The sequence below is a fragment of the Salvelinus fontinalis genome, chromosome 13 (genome assembly GCF_029448725.1).
Source record: "Salvelinus fontinalis isolate EN_2023a chromosome 13, ASM2944872v1, whole genome shotgun sequence".
NCBI lineage: Eukaryota > Metazoa > Chordata > Actinopteri > Salmoniformes > Salmonidae > Salvelinus > Salvelinus fontinalis.
In genome coordinates, this window is record NC_074677.1 from 42,500,676 (window position 1) to 42,514,497 (window position 13,822).

The 13,822-nt window shown below is 41.8% G+C and overlaps 1 protein-coding gene across 1 annotated transcript in view; it reads right to left on the minus strand.

Annotated features, from left to right (window-relative positions):
• Window positions 1-13,822, minus strand: part of LOC129868728 (carotenoid-cleaving dioxygenase, mitochondrial-like) — a 79,000-nt gene that overhangs the window by 6,485 nt on the left and 58,693 nt on the right. Inside the window, exons 10-11 of the mRNA XM_055942936.1 lie at window positions 10,585-10,767; window positions 724-834 (exon numbers count right to left, since the gene is read on the minus strand). Coding sequence (XP_055798911.1) covers window positions 724-834; window positions 10,585-10,767 — 294 coding nt within the window. The remainder of the gene's footprint in view (window positions 1-723; window positions 835-10,584; window positions 10,768-13,822) is intronic.

Consider the following 13,822-nt stretch of genomic DNA (forward strand, 5'->3'; position numbering starts at 1 on the left):
TACATTTGATTTCCATTGATAATATTTGTGTGATTTTGTTGTCAACACATTCAACTATGTACTGAAAAAAGTATTTAACAAGAATAGTTCATTCATTCAGATCTAGGATGTGTTATTTTAGTGTTCCCTTTATTTTTTTGAGCAGTGTATTTACTTCCCACTACAATCTATTCCATTTCTTTTTATCCTGAAAAACTCCCTAGTCCTTGCCGATGACAAGCATTCCCATGAAATGATGCAGCCACCACCATGATTGAAAATATGAAGAGTGGTACTCAGTAATGTGTTGTTTTGGATTTGCCCCAAACATACAACTTAGTATTCAGGACATAGAGTTAATTTCTTTGCCACATGTTTTGCAGTTTTAGTTTAGTTTCTTATTGCAAACAGGATGAATGTTTTGAAATAACTATTCTGTACATGCTTCCTTCTTTTCACTTTGTAATTTAGGTAGTATTCTTGAGTAACAATGGTGATTCATCCTCAGTTTCTTCCTATCACAGCCACTAAACTCTAACTGTTTTAAAGTCACCATTCCTTGAGCGGTTTCCTTCCTCTCCCTTCCTCTCTGGCAACTGTGCACTCATGACTCCATTCTCCATTTTATGCGCACCAAAATTACAATCTACTTCTCTGAATTGGCTTGTGAAAGCCTAACACCGTAAGATCCTTTTTGATAATTTAGCTAGTCATGTTGGCAATAGAATGACCTATGACCTTTACCTCAGTGGGTGTGACCACGACGGACAGGATGACCCCATCGTCCTCCTCCACTGCGTCTGGCGAGGGGACGAACACAGGCTCTGAGGGGAACAAACCCTTCTGGTACCACACCTTGAGACAGAGAGAGAGAGCAGAGAGCAGAGATGCATACTGGTGAGGACTTAAAAAGGTAAATATGGAAAAACACCAAAAAATCCTTGTAAAGTGCAAGAAAAAAAGTTGCCTATTTTCAGAGATTAATAAGTACATGATACGTATTTGATTAATCTCAATACTCCTAACTTTCCGAACCACAATCAACAGACAAAATAGTATCCTTCGGTAGGTGTGCTCGATTTTATACACCTGTCAGGAACGGGTGTGGCTGCAATAGCCAAATCCATTAATTTGAAGGGGTGTCCACATTTGTATATATAATGTGCTAATACCATCACATTTCCTGCAGTACACATGGATACCTATGAGGAATTCAAAGCAATCATGAAGATAGCAATAAAGGTGGTTGGGGGTTTCCACAGCGCAGTTTGAAATGTGAGTTCCAGGACCAAGGCAGGGGTTAAGTGAGGTGTATTATGAGACACTAGTAAAATATGCAGTTCTTTGTACAAGTCTGTCCATTTTCCGAGAGACTAAACACTGTCCTGAGGTTGAATCAATGTTGGTGTTGTTGGCCACTCTTAAACCTTATGGACACATGGCCCTCTAATCTTAATAAGACAGAAAGCGTAGGAGTCCTAATCTAGGACCACCTGTCCAAAACTGATTCTAGATCTAAACTCCTACTCTAAGACATTTCTGAATACAGGCCCTGGAATGACCTGGTCAATTTGATAATCAGTTTGTAAGATTATCAATATACTGAACAAACAATAATTCTATATCTTTGATTATAGATACTCTTGCCAGATATAAAGCTTCCCCGCCACAACCACAGCCTGAAAACATGCATCAAGCTATGTCAATGTTTTCGACCCTTTGTTCTCCCCAGACCCTAAATGTGATTGAGGAGCAAGTTAATACTATCCAGTATGTAGAATCTAATAACTTGATTAGAGAACATGAGGTAAGTTAAATATCAGCCATCACTAATTTATTCATCTCATTAATGTACTGTGAAACTAATGAATCACAGAAGCCATTCTTGACGGTATACCTGCCGAATCTACACAGTGCATGGAGGCTGAAACTCTTGTCCACTGGACGCGATGGCCTAAAGCTTGTAGGCATCCCTTCATAATTCGATAACCAATATGAGGAGTACTAGAGTTCACAGATGTTACTAGGTTGTCCAACTCTTCGTTAGTAAGGTTACAATAGGTTCCTTTGATATACTGTACATGCCACATTTTTTGCATCCGCCAGATAACTGTACTTCTTGAAATGCACATAGGTTTAGCAATGCAAGAGATTGGGAGAAACATATCTATAAGGTTTTTCAGGTACTTTCTTGACAGCATGAGCATCCCGAGATCTGGTAGCCCTGGGTCGCGAGTCCACCATGAGTCCACCAAGACAGGAAGAATCCTCAGTGTGTTTGTTTACCCCTCTAACATTCAACCTGGCATTTCTGCATTACACAACCCGAGTCGTGTTGATAACCTATGAAGTTAACTTTATTCACTATCAAAGTATCCTTTGACACATCACATTCTTTAGCACAAGATTTCTGAACAGGTCTCAAAACCATGCCAAGACCAACAGAAGCACCATCCCCGACATTAAGTCCACTTAGTACAGGAGCAGCCATGGAAGCTCCATCATTCCTTACTGTAGTTCCACCAATATGTTTTACAGCCCCTGCATACAATACATCATGACTGATTCTATATCTCTGAGCCTCTCTAGCCTCTCTATGCACCTGGCATCCACCAAATGCTGCACTATGTCCCCCCCCCCCACAATTACAAAACTTGCCCTTCACATTGCTCCCACATTCACCGTAATCATGTTCCCCTCCACTTGGTACATCTTTTAGTTTCTTTACACTGAACAGCTACATGTCCCATTCTTTGGCATTTTATAACACTGCAATTGGGATGGGACAAATTCTCTGACATTGAAACTAAGGAATCCTGTCCGTACTTCTCCAGGCAAAACCTTGTCAAACCTCCGCAGCACTGATAAGCGTTCACTTCTTTGGCCTTCTGTTTCCAACATTTTGGCCTCAATCACTCTGCCTCACTATACATTTTCTTTAATATCGTCTATGGACATAGATATTGGGACCCCGGTGATGACTCCCCTCAACTTAGCATAAGCACTGGGGACATAGCTTTTAATCTTCTTCCCATTTGCAGAATCTTCCCTTGCTGAGCCTGGCTAATTCAAAATATGAATAATCTACCATTTCCAAAGAACCAGGCCAATTTGACTTCCCCTCTCTCTTTCTCTATGGAATTGGTTAGTCAGATAGGGTGTAAATGAGGCCCTGTGGTCTCAAATACCGTCACCACTTTCCACTCCAACACACCATTACTCTCGCTACCTATCATGACCCTCTACGCTTTCTTTACTATTTTTTAAAATGTTTATTTAACTAGGCAAGTCAGTTAAGAACAAATTCTTATTTACAATGATGGCCTACCCCGGCCAAACCCTAACCCGGAAGACACTGGGCCAATTGTGCGCCGCCCTGTGGCATTCCCAATGACGGCCGATTGTGATACAGCCTGGAATCAAACCAGGGTCTGTAGTGACTCCTGTGCCAATCGTGAGGCCCTACGAGACACCCCACTGCTTTCAGTATCATGGCCTCTCTTCTTCCTATGTCTTTCCACTGCAGACCATTCTGGTCCTTGACCCTCATCCTCCTGCGCCATATCATCAGAACTGACAAACATACTGTTCACATTCCAGCAGAGCTGTTTCTTCTCCAACCTTTTCTCCATTTCATCCGCGCTACTCTCCGCCATTTCCAATGTCAGACTTCCAAACTTCTCATGCACCAACAAATCATTCACCCAGTTTGGACTCCGCACTCGGAATTGTACAGGCGTGAAGTAATTCAAACAAAACTCACATTTTGCACGCCGCAACACAACACAACCTCCAAGCAAGCACTTCCTCCGGTCTCCCATGAGGGCCAACCACAATCACCAATTAGCTCTAGGCAATGCTGTGACTCCAATGCTGTGGCTCCTTGTACATGCCCATTCCCCCTAACCCCACCAACATTGGACTCGGTAGCAGTGAAACACATTCTCTGGATTGATTTTATAACTTAACCTTTATTTAACTAGGCAAGTCAGTTAATATGGCTGGGGGCAGTATTGAGTAGCTTGGATGAATAAGGTGCCCAGAGTAAACTGCCTGCTACTCGGTCCCAGAAGCTAAGATATGCATATTATTAGTATATTTTGATAGAAAACACTCTGACGTTTCTAAAACTGTTTGAATGATGTCTGTGAGTATTACAGAACTCATATGGCAGGCAAAAACCGGAGATAAAATCCAACCAGGAAGTTGGAAATCTGAGGTTTGTAGTTTTTCATCTCATCGCCTATCGAATATACAGTGGGATATTGGTCATATTGCACTTCCTAAGTCTTACATCTAGATGTCAACAGTCTTTAGAACCTTGTTTGATGCTTCTACTGTGAAGGAGGGGGGATTGAGGGCTCTTTGAGTCAGGGTCTGGCAGAGTGCCATGAGCTGACAACGCGCGTTCACGTGAGAGTTAGCTTGCGTTCCATTGTATTCCTGAAGACAAAGGAATTCTCTGGTTGAAACATTATTGAAGATTTATTATAAAAACATCCTACAGATTGATTCTATACATCATTTGACATGTTTCTACGGACTGTAACGGAACCTTTGGACTTTTAATCTGCTCGTGCCTCATGAATTTGGATTACTGGGCTAAACACGCGGACAAAAATGAGGTATTTGGACATAAATTATGTACTTTATCGAACAAATCAAACATTTATTGTGGAACTGGGATTCCTGGGAGTGCATTCTGATGAAGATCATCAAAGGTAAGTGAATATTTATAACGCTATTTCTGACTTCTGTTGACTCCAACATGGTTTTGTTGTCTGAGCGCTGCACTCAGATTATTGCATGGTTTGCTTTTTCCGTTAAGTATTTTTGAAATCTGACACAGCGGTTGCATTAAGGAGAAGTACATCTCTAATTTTGTGCATAACACTTGTATCTTATATTAAAGTTTATGATGACTCTTTCTGTAAATTGATGTGGCTCTCTGCAAAATCACCGGATGTTTTGGAAGCAAAACATTACTGAACGTAACGCGCCAATGTAAACTGAGATTTTTGGATATAAATATGCACTTTATCGAACAAAACATACATGTATTGTGTAACATGAAGTCCTATGAGTGTCATCTGATGAAGATAATCAAAGGTTAGTGATTCATTTTATCTCTTTCTGCTTTTTGTGACTCCTCTCTTTGGCTGAAAAAATGGCTGTTTTTTTCTGTGACTAGGTGCCAACCTAACATAATTGTTTGTTGTGCTTTCGTCGTAAAGCCTTTTTGAATTCGGACACTGTGGTGGGATTAACAACAAGTTTATCTTTAAAATGGTGTGAAATACTTGTATGTTTGAGGAATTGTAATTGTGAGATTTCTGTTGTTTGAATTTGGCGCCCTGCACATTCACTGGCTGTTGTCAAATCGATCCCGATAACGGGATCTTAGCCGATCTCAGCCATAAGTTAACTTCTTAGCGCTAGGGGTCAGAATTATATATATATATTTTTAAATAACGTGCCCAATGTAAACTGACATTTTCTCTGGCCCAGATCGTAGAATATGCATATCATTTACAGATTATGACAGAAAACACTCCAAAGTTTCCAAAACGGTCAAAATATTGTCTGTGAGAAAAATACGTAATCTGCAAGCAAAAACCTGAGAAAAAGTAACCCAGAAGTGATTATTATTATTTATTTTTTTAAATCTGTTTCCTGGCCCGTCTAACCTCCATTTAAAGGGGTATCAACCAGATTCCCTTTCCAATGGCTTCCTTAGGCTGCGACCAGGCTTTAGACATAGTTTTAGGCTTTTATTTTGAAAAATGAACAATTTTTTTCAAAACTAGTCAAGTGTCCTGCGAATAGTTCCTGCGAGAGAGGGGATCCCCATTTTCCTTTTCTCTCTTAAAGAATAGGTTATGGTCCAGTTGAAATATTATTGATTATGTTTGTTATAGACAACCGGAGGATTGATTATAAAAAACTTTTGAAATGTTTCTACGACCATTTCGGATACTTTTGGGGATTTGTCGAACGGAACACGGGTTTTGTTTTCTGAAAATAATGCGCAACCCAAATGGCGTTTTTTTGTGTTAAAAGTAAGTACAGAAGTACATCTCTAATTTTGTGCATAACACTTGTATCTTATATTAAAGTTTATGATGACTCTTTCTGTAAATTGATGTGGCTCTCTGCAAAATCACCGGATGTTTTGGAAGCAAAACATTACTGAACGTAACGCGCCAATGTAAACAGTGCAAACAGATCCATATATTACAGGAATTGAATAGGCGATGACTTTAACATCGACCACTCTCAGAATTCTCACTTCCTGTTTTTTGTTTTTTTCACAGGTTTTTGCCTGCCATATGAGTTCTGTTATACTCACAGACATCATTCAAACAGTTTTGGAAACTTCAGAGTGTCTTCTATCCAATAGTAATAATAATATGCATATATTAGCATCTGGGACAGAGTAGGAGGCAGTTCACTATGGGCACGCAATTCAACCAAAAGTGAAAATGCTGCCCCATATATCAAAGAAGTTAAACCATAGTTTATCGGTCCTTGTCGGTGCAAAAAAAGGGCTAAGAGACGTCTGACCTATATATGGAGTTCAGCTGAGATGGTTCACTTGAGAACTGAACATTAGGTCAGATAGAGAACATATCGAAATCAGTGGCTAAGCCTGACTACTGAGCAAAGAAAGTTAAATATATTGAAGTTGTTAGAAAAGTAATTCAATTGCAGAAGTTTCTCATAATTCACAAAAAGAATGCATTAGTGATTCTTATTTCCTGCAAATTTCTGAAGAAGTAACACCTGTTTCTGTTTGCCTATGTATTGTTCTTTAGCCAGTTAACTATGGAGCCAATTTCAAAAGAAAAAATAACATGTTTATTTTAATTCCACTGTAAGCAAAAGTTAATTAATGAGAAACACTTTTCAAGCCACTTCGATACCTTACAACATAGTTGCTTTTCCGTAGCAAAAGAACTTACGAAGGAGGTTAGGAGAATTAATTAACGTAGCAGGATAATTAGGTTAAGGTTAGGAAAAGAGTTAGGGTTAGCGAAAATGCGCTCCTAACCTGCAATGAAAGTCCCTTCCGGTCATAAATACACTACATGACCTAAAGTATCTAGATACCTGCTTGTCGAACATCTCATTCCAAAACCGTGGACATTAATACAGAGTTGATCCTGCACTTTGCTGCTACAACGGTCTCCACTCTTCTGGGAAGGCTTTCCACATTGCTGCGGGGACTTCCATTCAGCCACAAGAGCATTAGTGAGGTCGGGCACCGATGTTGGGCAATTAGGCCTGGCTCGCAGTCGGCGTTCCAATTCATTCCAAAGGTGTTTGATGGGGTTAAGGTCAGGGCTCTGTGCAGGCCAGTCAAGTTTTTCCACACCGATCTCGACAAACCATTTCACTTTGTGCATGGGGGCATTGTCATGCTTTAACAGGAAAGGGAATTCCCCAAACTGTTTCCACAAAGTTGGAAGCACCGAATCGTCTAGAATTTTATTGTATGCTGTAGTGTTAAGATTTCCCTTCACTGGAACTAAGGGGCCTAGCCCGAACCATGAAAAATAGCCCTAGACCATTATTCCTCCTCCAGCAAACTTTACAGTTGGCACTTTGCATTGGGACAGGTAGCGTTCTCCTGGCATCCGCCAAGCCCAGATTTGTCTGTCAGACTGCCACATGATGAAGTGTGACTCATAACGGCAGGCGGCAGGTAGCCTGGTGGTTAGAGTGTTGGGCCAGTAACCGAAAGATTGCTAGATTGAATCCCCGAGCTGACAAGGTAAAAATCTGTTGTTCTGCTCCCGAACAAGGCAGTTAACCCACTGTTCCTAGGCTGTCATTGTAAATAAGAATTTGTACTTAAGAAACACTGATATAGACTGTAGAGAAGATTGGAGTGTCTGTCTTCATGTCAGTAGATATGTTTACCTCTTATACTGTGTGACTGGGTACGGTGACCAAGTCAAGTTACTGTACATAATAGTTTAACAAGTGTCAAGTTGCCTTGACTTAGTCTCTCGTGACAGACTTAACAATGACGTGTGAGATTTGGTTCTGGGTTCTGAGATGATCCTTGCCATGACTTGGGTACAGCACATCTCTCTGTGTGTATGATAGTTAAGCGCTCTGTGACAGAGAAGCACACATAAGCAATTCCCTCAAAGCTGCGGGCGAGGGAGGACGCAGAGTATCCCCAAGATTGCCACACAGAAGAAATATCAGCAGACAGAGAAGCACGAGATTGAACTTCACTCAACTTTTTAGAGCAGTAGTCAATCTCCGAGGCATTCGTAGTCGATGCCCAAACATTTCTTTAAAAAACCCAAGGATAATTTCTTGTGCTCCTAATTTCTTTTTAATTAGTCTAGGGCTGTTGGCGGTAGGTGCATCCAATTCAGCTGTCCTGCATGCCGGGTAGGCTAACAGTTGCCATTTTGAACCTTTTCACGTGTCTGAAGGTACAAACTCTGCTTTCCCGGCAGGCCCGGAGAGCAAATCAAGTGCACTATAAGCCTACTGCTGGCCAAACGGATGGTTCAGATTACTGTGTCGGCAGTAACGTAGCAGGCATAAAAGAGAGCTACAGCAAAGTTGATACTGTGAGATTTCAAAACGTTTAAAACCGTGACTAGAGAGAGACTCAAAGAATACAGCAAAGAGGTGCTGTTTTTATGAGTGAGTTCATGTTTAACTTCTTACTCAGCACTGTCAACACTTTGTATTCAACACTTTTATAAGGCATAAAATGTGCCTTCTTCAAGCACTTCAGCAGGCACTTCTGTAGGAATGAATGAGTATCTATAGGCTTGTGTTATTGTTATTAGCTGACAATGTAAAAATCTGTCGTTCTGGCCCTGAACAAGGAAGTTAACCCACTGTTCCCCGGGTACCAATGACGTGGATGTTGATTATGGCAGCCCCCCGCACCTCTCTGATTCAGAGGTCGGGTCAAATGCGTTAGACACATTTCAGTTGAATGCATTCAGTTTTACAACTGACTAAGTATCACCCTTTCCCTTTCCTTATTAGCGGCTTGGGTCTTTTTTAATATAGAGGAATACTTAACTTTCTCTGTGAAACAAGAATTTGTGCATGAGGCAGAAATAATGTGACGTCCCTTTTTTTCGCCATCAGCTGGAAGTCTATGTCCCTTTTTGGTCAGTGTCAGTGGAAGAAAGGGAGAGCGGAGGGATGTTGAGAGGTGGACCCTCAGTCTGCTGCTCGCTCCTTTCGCTGAGACTGACCATCAAATGCAGGCATCATCAGCCGAGTAATATAAAAATAAAAAGCGAATTATTTAAATGTATTCTCACTTAGCTATGACTCACAAGTAATACAACAACGGATCTAATACTGTTGTGATTATATAGCCTACCTCACATTTTTGTATATATGTTTTTTAAATGGCACAAAATGGCACAAAATGGCACAAAACAGTACAGGGCAATTTAAGCAAAGCCAATAGGCAGTGATAATGTATTAGGCCTATAGCTTACTGCACAAACCTCATTGCTACAGAACTGTTTTTAAATGGTTAATGTTGTATAGGCTTACGTTTTTTAAGTCATGTTGAAAAAAATCTGAGCGATAGATCTGAGCTTGCATTTTGACTCGAAAAAGGTAGGTGACCACGGTTCTAGAGTTTTTACAGCATGAGCGTAGATGTGTTTGTTTTGAGATCAAAGCGAGAGCTGCATGTAGCTACGTGTGCACATTTTGATAATATCCTTTGCTAGTTAGTGAGTTTTTAGCCTTTGGCCGGGTGGGCTGTACTTGGCTCATCACGCTCTAGCGACTCCTTCTGGCAGGCCGAGCGCCTGAAGGCTGACGTCTGTCATAAGTTGAACAATGTTTCCTCCGACACATTGGTGGCTGGCTTCCCGGTTAAGCGGGCGGGTGTTAAGACGCTAGGTTTGGCAGATCATGTATCAGAGGACTCATGACTCAACCTTCGCCTTCCGAGCCCGTTGGGGAGTTGCAGCGATGAGACAAGATCGAAAAAGGGGGTAAAATACACACAGAAAATAAACAAATAATTGAGCAGTGTTGTATTTTGAGACAGGCTTGAATAAGCTAAGTAGCCAACAGGCAGAGCGTAGCATAATTTGCCTCAATCTCTGTAATAATGGTATGAGAATAATAATAATATGTAAAGTGGTTTCTTGCATCAAACAACACAACAACATTTTCTGTCACTACCTTGTCTGAAGGACAAGTGGATAAACAGGTTAATGTCAAGCCCTGCATTTTTTTTTAAACATGGAATGTAGGCCTACATTGAACACCACACATTGGCTGCTACTGTAGGCTGAATGATAGAATAGCTATTTCCATGTTTAACCATTATGGGATGTATTTTCTCCATTGATTTTGATGGTAGGCCACACTGGTAGGTCTATATTATGATCAAATAGCCACAGGCAGCCTATTTTTTTTCCACTGTTAAAACTGTAACTTAAAGTGGGTACAGCCTGTGCTCACAGTAAACACACGCTGAAAAGATGTACTTTTCACAAAGTTCAAATTCACGCTCAGCAGACCTGAAATTTGCTCAGTGCCCCCCAAGGGAGGGAACATTGCACATAAGAATACTGTTTTTACTAAACTCACCTTGAGTTTCTTTCCCTCCAGGTCAATCTTGAGGAGTGAGTCTCCCACCAGATGCCTGAAGCCACAGCCGTAGAAGTAGCGATAGGGACGCGTGTTGAACTTGCTGTAGTTGATCTGGGGGAACTCCAGACCTCCGTACTCATAAAGGTACTCTCCATGGAGATCCTCAAACTGGCACACCACCTGACCAGGACACAAAGAGAGCAAACTGATTAATGGCTGAACAAGAGTTGATAAGTGGAGTCGCAATTCAATGGCTCAGACAGGAGACATATGTGGCAGGGTCTATAGACAATCACGGATTACAAAGGGAAAACCAGCCACTTCACGGACACCAACGTCTTGCTCCTGGACAAGCTAAACACCTTCTTCGCCATCGACGCGGCCAGCTCCTGTGGACTGGGGGCTCTCATACTCTGTGGCCAACAGGAGTAAGACATTTAAGCGTGTTAACCCTCACAAGGCTGCTGGCCCAGACGGCATCCTGAGCCGCATCCTCAGAGCATGTGCAGTCCAGCTGACTGGAGTGTTTAAGGACATATTCAATCTCTCCCTATCCCAGTCTGCTGTCCCCACTTGCTTCAAGATGTCCACCATTGTTCCTGTACCCAAGAAAGCAAAAGTAACTGAACTAAATGACTATCGCCAGGTAGCACTCACTTCTGTCATCATGAAGTGCTTTGAGATGCGAGTTAAGGATCATATCACCTCTACCTTACCTGACACCCTAGACCCACTTCAACTTGCTTACCGCCCTAATAGATCTACAGACGATACAATTGCCATTGCACTGCACACTGCCCTATCCCATCTGAACAAGAAGATAACCTATATAAGAATGCAGTTCATTGACTATAGCTCAGCCTTCAACACCATAGTACCCTCCAAGCTCATCATTAAGCTCAGGGCACTGGGACTGAATCCAGCCCTATGCAACTGGGTCCTGGACTTTCTGACGTGCCGCCCCCAGGTGGTAAAGGTAGGAAACAACACCTCCACTTCACTGATCCTCAACACAGGGGCCCCACAAGGGTGCGTGCTCACCCCACTCCTGTACTCCCTGTTCACTCATGACTGCGTGGCCACACACACCTCCAACTCAATCATTAAGTTTGCAGACGACACAACAGTAGTATGCCGGATTACCAACAATGACGATAAAGACTACAGGGAGGAGGTGAGGGCCCTGGTGGAGTGGTGCCAGGAAAATAACCTCTCCCTCAACATCAACAAAACGAAGGAGCTGATCGTGGACTTCAGGAAAATGCATAGGGAGCGATCCCCTATCCACATCGACTGGACCGCAGTGTAGAAGTTGGAAAGCTTCAAGTTCCTCGGGGTACACATCACTGACTATCTGAAATGGTCCACACAGACAGTGTGGTGAAGGAGGCGCTTGTCCCCTAAGACCCTAACACACTTTTATAGATGCACAATTGAGAGCATCCTGTCGGGCTGCATCACCACCTGGTACGGCAACTGCACCACCCGCAACCTCAGGGTTCTCCAGAGGGTGGTGTGGTCTGCCCATTGCATCACCGGGGGCACACCTCCAGGACACCTACAGCACCCGATGTCACAGGAAGGCCAAAAAGATCATCAAGGACATCAACCACCCGAGCCACGGCCTTTTAACCCCGCCATCATCCAGAAGGCGAGATCAGTACGGGTGCATCAAAGCTGGGACCAAGATACTGAAAAACAGCTTCTATCTCAAGGCCATCAGACTGTTAAATAGCCATCCCTAGCTGGCTACCATCTCAATCCCGCACCTTAGAGGCTGCTGCCCTATAGACAATGGTCACTTTAATAATGGACCACTAGTCACTTTGATAATGTTTACATACTGCTTTACTCATTTCATATGGACATACTGTATTCTATTCTACCGTATGTTAGTCAATGCCACTCCTACATTGAACATCCTAATATTTATATATTTCATAATTCCATTATTTTACATTTAGATTTGTGTGTATTGTTGTGTGTATTGTTGTGAATTGTCGGAGCTAGGAAAACAAGCATTTCGCTACACCTGCAATAGCATCTGCTAAATATGTGTATATGGCCAATAAAATTGGATTTGAAAAGGTAAAAGCCTGCAATTTAATTCCCTTCAATGATTTAAACAAAGCTGACACTTTCTCCGCACAAGCTCCTTCATCAGTTATTGATTGGCTATTTACGGTTCCCACGGAAGTGTAATGGTACCTACCAAAATAAAGGAAAACACTTGAGTAAATGAGGGATACAAAGTAGTTTGAAAGCAGGTGTGTCCACATAAGTGTTGTTCCTGAGTGAATTCCTGAGTGAATTAACGTCCCATCATATTTAGGGTCATGTACAAAAATGCCCAGTTGCAATTATTTTATTCACAATGGTTAGAAGAAGACAGTATGGTTACATGCACACAATGATACGATTATTGTGGATAGTCAGATTAAAATGTTTACATGCTTTGCAAGAAGAACGATTTCCCTAATAATCCTGTTAACATGGACACATCTGAAATCAGGTTACCTGGTGGCACTCTGATAAATGCAGAAAATTGCTAATTAAAATAAATATTCTGCCACAGTGAACATGAAGCATATTTATATATTTAAGCATATACAGTGGGGCAAAAAAGTATTTAGTCAGCCACCAATTGTGCAAGTCTCCAACAAAAAAAGATGAGAGAGGCCTGTAATTTTCATCATAGGTACACTTCAACTATGACAGACAAAACGAGAAAAAAAATCCAGAAAATCACATTGTAGGATTTTTTATGAATTTATTTGCAAATTATGGTGGAAAATAAGTATTTGGTCACCTACAAACAAGCAAGATTTCTGGCTCTCACAGACCTGTAACTTCTTCTTTAAGAGGCTCCTCTGTCCTCCACTCGTTACCTGTATTAATGGCACCTGTTTGAACTTGATATCAGTATAAAAGACACCTGTCCACAACCTCAAACAGTCACACTCCAAACTCCACTATGGCCAAGACCAAAGAGCTGTCAAAGGACACCAGAAACAAAATTGTAGACCTGCACCAGGCTGGAAAGACTGAATTTGCAATAGGTAAGCAGCTTGGTTTGATGAAATCAACTAGGGGAGCAATTATTAGGAAATGGAAGACATACAAGACCACTGATAATCTCCCTCGATCTGGGGCTCCACGCAAGATCTCACCCCGTGGGGTCAAAATGATCACAAGAACGGTGAGCAAAAATCCCAGAACCACACGGGGGGACCTA